Source organism: Notolepis coatsorum (genome assembly GCF_963971535.1).
Source record: "Notolepis coatsorum genome assembly, chromosome: 5".
Taxonomy (NCBI): Eukaryota; Metazoa; Chordata; class Actinopteri; order Aulopiformes; family Paralepididae; genus Notolepis; species Notolepis coatsorum.
This window is the reverse complement of record NC_140169.1, coordinates 66,118,887-66,124,886: the sequence shown is the minus strand read 5'-3', so window position 1 is coordinate 66,124,886 and position 6,000 is coordinate 66,118,887. Positions and strand designations below refer to the sequence as shown.

The window sequence follows — 6,000 nt, the reverse complement described above, 5'->3', positions numbered from 1 at the left end:
AGACGGTTAACCTTTCACTACCACACTACAGAAGGTTAACCCTTTCACTACCACACTACAGACGGTTAACCTTTCACTACCACACTACAGAAGGTTAACCTTTCACTGCCACACTACAGACGGTTAACCCTTTCACTACCACACTACAGAAGGTTAACCTTTCACTACCACACTACAGAAGGTTAACCTTTCACTGCCACACTACAGACGGTTAACCCTTTCACTACCACACTACAGAAGGTTAACCTTTCACTACCACACTACAGAAGGTTAACCTTTCACTACCACACTACAGAAGGTTAACCTTTCACTACCACACTACAGAAGGTTAACCTTTCACTACCACTACCGTCTGTAGTGTGGTAGTGAAAGGGTTAACCTTATGTAGTGTGGTAGTGAAAGGGTTCACCATCTGTAGTGTGGTAGTGAAAGGGTTAGAATATGTGTGCTGAGCTGAGAGATCCTAAATCACTGGTCCTTTTCTTCAAGGCTTTAACTCAGTGGTACAGTAGTGGTACAGGTGCGGGTGCACGCGGTTATAAACACTCTGCCCACCTCCGCTTCTAGGGATCTACTGTACACCCACCTATCAGCCTACTGTGGCTCGGGAGGCAGAGCAGTCGTCTGGATTCCCGCTCCTCCCGGGCAGCGTGTCGAAGTGTCCTTGAGCCCCTTAACCCCTAACTGCTCCCGATGAGCAGGTCGGCACCTCGCACGGTTGCCTCCGCCGTCGGTGTGTGCATGTGTGAGTTTGCCTTTGAGAACCAATGGTTCTTGAGCCGTAACGGCACATGGGGCAGGAGCCTATCTCCTGTTTCCGTAGCGTGAGGCAGCTTGATGTACAAGTACACCCCTTGGACATGACGCTAGTATGTCGCAAGGACTTCCCCCCAAACCAACCCTTGATGCTGAGTGTCAAGCAGGGAGGCTATGGGTACCATTTTTAAATAGTCTTTGGTATGACTCGGCCGGGGCTTGAACTCCCAGCCTCCCGAACTCAGGGCGGACACTCTACCCACGAGTCCTTGAGCCCCTTAACCCCTAACTGCTCCCGATGAGCAGGTCGGCACCTCGCACGGTCGCCTCCGCCGTCGGTGTGTGCATGTGTGAGTGAATGTGTAAAAATTCTTAATGATTTCCTTCCCATCTCCCTGACGGACCTTATAAAACTAGTGGGATCTATGAAAACCTCCTCAAGTCCATTAGACATCATACCGACATGCATGCTCAAAAATGAAGGCGTACTCACCTCCATTGCTCCGTGTCTGGTTGCTATTATAAACTGCTCACTTCAAACTGGTTGTGTCCCAGTATATTTTAAACAAGCAGTTCAGCCTCTCTTAAAGAAGCTAAACCTTGATCCGTCCCTCCCCAAAAATTATAGGCCCATATCAAAATTGCTGTTCATCTAAAAAATCACTGAAAAGGTTGTTGCCATTCAACTCACTGCTGCCTTACATGCACACTCCATTTTCGACAAATTCCAATCTGGTTTCCGTCAGAAGCACTCTACCGAAACAGCCCTCCTCAGAGTCTCAAATGACATCATGAGATCATCTGACGAGGGACAATGTTCTGTGCTGGTGCTATTGGACTTAACTGCAGCCTTTGATACAGTCGACCACTGCATTCTGATCGAAAGGCTTAGGCAGTGGGCTGGCATCACTGGGAGTGCGCTGGACTGGTTCTCCTCCTATCTGCAAGATAAGAGTTTTTCTGTGTCTACTGGCACTTTCACATCCGAAACTGCTCCATTGTCCTGTGGCATGCCCCAGGGTTCTGTGCTGGCTCCTACTCTGTTTGCACTTTACATGCTCTCCCTGGGAGTAATCATTAGTCAATTCAAAGAAGTCTCTTATCATTTCTACGCTGACGATATCCAATTATATGTCTCTTTCAAGCCCGAACAATCTGACAAATTATCTGCCCTCTTTGACTGTCTGACTGCTGTCAAGGATTGGATGGCAAACAACTTCCTTCAGTTAAACGCTGAAAAAACGGAGGTTCTTATTATAGGCTCAGAAAAAGTCACCTCAGAAGTTGCCACATGCACGGGGACCCTCTCAACAACTCTGAGGCCCAAGCTCAGAAACCTTGGTGTGATCTTTGACCAGCAGATGCACTTTGTCACCACATTAGATCTATGAAATATCGCTAAACTTCGATCTGTTGTGTCCCAGGTAGAGCTGGAAATGATTATTCACGCTTTTGTTTCATCCCGCCTGGACTATTGTAACTCCCTTTTCACCTGCCTCGATGCATCCACTGCATCCAAATGGTCCAAAACGCAGCCGCAAGGCTGCTGACTAGGTCCAGAAAATATTGCCACATCACTCCCATCTTAGTTTCCCTTCACTGGCTCCCCATCAAATTTAGAATTCACTTTAAGGTTCTGGTCATCACCTATAGAGCACTCCATGGTCAGGCACCTGCCTACATCTGTGACATGTGCGTCCATACATCACCAACAGATCGCTCAGGTCGTCTGATCAGGGCTTGCTGGCTGTCCCCCTGTCTAGATTGAAGAAAAACGGGGACAGAGCATTTGAAACCGTGGCCCCCAGGCTATGGAATGCTCTGCCCATGGACCTTAGCTCTGTGGTCTCTGTAAACACTTTTAAAAAGCAGCTAGACTGTGCTGTTTAAACAGGCATTTGGAGAATTATGCTCTATGTAAATCTTTTATGTCTTTTTTATCTGCTTTGGTTTTCCTGATCTTTCACGTTTTTAATTATTTTCTTTTACCATGCTGCTATCTTTTGCATTTTATTGATGTTTTTACTATGTGAAGCACTTTGTGACCCTGGTCTGTGAAAGTTACTTACTTACTTACTTACTTACTTACTTACTTACTTACTTACTTACTTACTTACTTACTTACTTACTTACTTACTTACTTACTTACTTACTTACTTACTTACTTACTTACTTACTTACTTACTTACTTACTTACTTAGTTACTTACTTACTTACTTACTTACTTACTTACTTACTTACTTACTTACTTACTTACTTACTTACTTACTTACTTACTTACTTACTTACTTACTTACTTACTTACTTACTTACTTACTAAAATGTGAGGAACAAATTGTAAAACACTTTGGGTAAAAGCTGCTATATAAATGCACCATTTACTGTACATGCGGTGCACTCCGATCTTCTAGGTCACTGACCTTCTCCCCGTTTTGTTTTTCCCTCCAAAAGGTTGCATGCAGGAAGACGCACGGAGTAGCAGCAGCAGCGGCGGCGGCAGAGCTGATCGAATGGGGGGAGACCGACGGCAGCGAGCAGAAGTTCTCCCCCCCGGGAGCCAGCCCGCGCATCCTCAACCCCCTGCGTCTGTTCGCCCGCGGCTCCCCGGGGCTCGAGAGCAGCAGCAGCAGCAGCAGCGCGGCGAGGGAGGTGACCTACTTGGAGAACACGGAGGACTTCTGGGACTGGCTGTCCAACCAGACGGACGCCCAGGAGGAGGACGCGCCGGCCCATCGCACCAAGCGGCGGCCCATCGTTAAGACGGGCAAGTTCAAGAAGATGTTTGGCTGGGGGGACTTCCACTCCAACATCAAGACGGTGAAGCTCAACCTGCTGATCACCGGCAAGATCGTGGACCACGGCAACGGCACCTTCAGCGTCTACTTCCGCCACAACTCCACCGGCCTCGGCAACGTGTCCGTGAGCCTGGTGCCGCCCTCCAAGGTGGTGGAGTTCCAGGTCGCCGCCCCGCCCCAGCAGCAGCAGCAGGCGGCTCCGGAGACCAAGGATGCCAAGGCGTTCAACTGCCGCATCGAGTACGAAAAGACGGACCGCAACAAGAAGACGGCGCTCTGCGGCTTCGACCCGTCCAAGGTGTGCTACCAGGAGCAGACCCAGAGCCACGTGTCCTGGCTGTGCTCCAAACCCTTCAAAGTCATATGCATCTACATAGCCTTTTACAGCGTTGACTATAAACTCGTGCAGAAGGTCTGCCCCGACTACAACTACCACAGCGACACGCCCTACTCCTCCACGGGATGATCCGGTGCCACGCGGTCTCTCCTTAAAAGAGTTATGCCTTGTCTCCATTAGTTATGTTCAGCCTGACTGGGGCTAGCCGTGTGGTCTAACGTGGCACGGTACCGTACGGGTTTGTGTCTCCATTTGCCTTTCTTGTAAAAAAAACTCTCCAATTACTTAGCAACCATTCAAAATTCACACCGCCAACTGTGGTACACGGGTTAAACCGTGATGGCACACCAGTCCCAGTCTGGCCAGGTTACGAAAGATGACGGTCTCAGCCGAGGGGTCCAGCCAGGTTCCACCGGGTTCTAAAGACGACGGAGACACTGATTGTGCACCGGACAAGGCCACAGCACGGCTAAACCCTGGCTAGTGGAGACCAGACAGGCCACAGCACGGCTAAACCCTGGCTAGTGGAGACCAGGCAGGCCACAGCACGGCTAACCCCTGGCTAGTGGAGACCAGGCAGGCCACAGCACGGCTAAACCCTGGCTAGTGGAGACAAGGCATCGATGTGAAGTCTCCAATCAACCTCTAGTGTTCTATTCCAAAAAAATACATGTATATGAGATGCTTGCATCTGCAGTATGTCGATTACTTAACAGGCTTGAATTGGACACAGCCCTGGGGGGAATTCTGTTTATTTATTCCAAACTCTTTGTATATACTGTACACAATTCTATAGGAGACATGGGGTCCAGGGCTGGTTGGGTGTCCAGGGATTAGGAGCTAGGGGTTGACTGGGGATTCAGAGTTAGAAAAGCCTGGATGACCCTCTTTCCTTTTTTGTGACACCTCATCAACACAACAAGCCCATGTGTTTCTCTGTAAACCCGTTGTAATTAGTAGCTCTCCCAGATGTTTCCTACTAGGCTAGACCAGATGTTGTCTACTAGGCTAGACCATAGGCGACTGTGTTCCCAGTTGAAAGTACATTGCCTGCTTCCGTGCCAATAGACCTGCAACGAATCTTAACGTCAAACATTTTCCATGGGCTCATTAAAAGAAAAGGGAATATTTGAGTTGATCTGGAAAAATCTAAATTGTTATTCACCGCCATGTTGTGTTTCCTGTTTCGTAACAATAACTTTAACGCATTTTGACTGATTGGTTGGAAGGATCTGTCCGTTGTCTTTCATGCAGAGCCAGCATTGGTGTTTAGTTTGTTGATGTCGAACTGTGATGAGATTTGGTTTGATGGGGGTTACATGCTTTTCAAGTGGGTTTAATGACGACATATGGCAGAGTGACCTAATACTAAGTGCCCATAATAATATAAATTGATATCACGAATCAAAAACAAAACTTTATTGCTAGGTTTGAGGATATTCCCTAGATATCCAGCTGTAAGTGATGTACAATTTAGCGCATGACGGCCCACATCCGTGGATAATCCGACATCGGTCACGTTTACCTCATAAACAGTGATGTTGGCCTGCGATGGGAGCGCTGCTAAGGTGACACGTACGCTGAACAGACCTAAGATGGAGTGAGCGGTCCCAACAGTACATTCACGTGTCAGCAGGGGTGCGCAGGACAGGTGGATTTAGTGAATCTGGCAGACAATTAACATCATCTTTGTCATGGTTTCGCCAAACAGCCCTGACATCGCCTGTCTTTAATAGCCTTTAATTTAGACAGGCTTTAATTTAGACAGGGGAATCTCATGTGCTTAATCACCCTGAGTGAAGAAACCAAGAGTAAAGGATTTATCCAGTAGATAGATAAGATATTCCTTTATTGATCCCCTTGGGGAAATTCAGGCAGTCATATTCAGATCATAGAAAATGGGATTGAAATGAGTAAAAATACCAATTTTTATGCCCATTGGACATATTTTTTTGTGAAATAGTATGGGGGGTTTCTTAAAGGTGCTATAGATACGATTTTACGTAGAGTAATCGTTTAAATGAAAAAAATATATAAGTGCAGAATAAAACTATAGCTTTTCCCCCCAAAATGTATTTATAATTTACAAATATTTTGCGGGTCCAAAATGAA

At 47.1% G+C, this 6,000-nt stretch overlaps 1 protein-coding gene across 1 annotated transcript in view; it reads left to right on the top strand.

The window, feature by feature from the left end:
* The window catches only part of LOC311228227 (neurexophilin-2-like), a gene marked incomplete at both ends in the record, with an annotated part of 6,285 nt that extends 2,268 nt beyond the window's left edge, over positions 1-4,017 (top strand). Inside the window, one exon of the mRNA XM_084314136.1 lies at positions 3,208-4,017. Within this exon, the coding sequence (XP_084170262.1) occupies positions 3,208-4,017 (810 nt within the window). The remainder of the gene's footprint in view (positions 1-3,207) is intronic.
* Between the last annotated feature and the right edge of the window lie 1,983 nt (positions 4,018-6,000).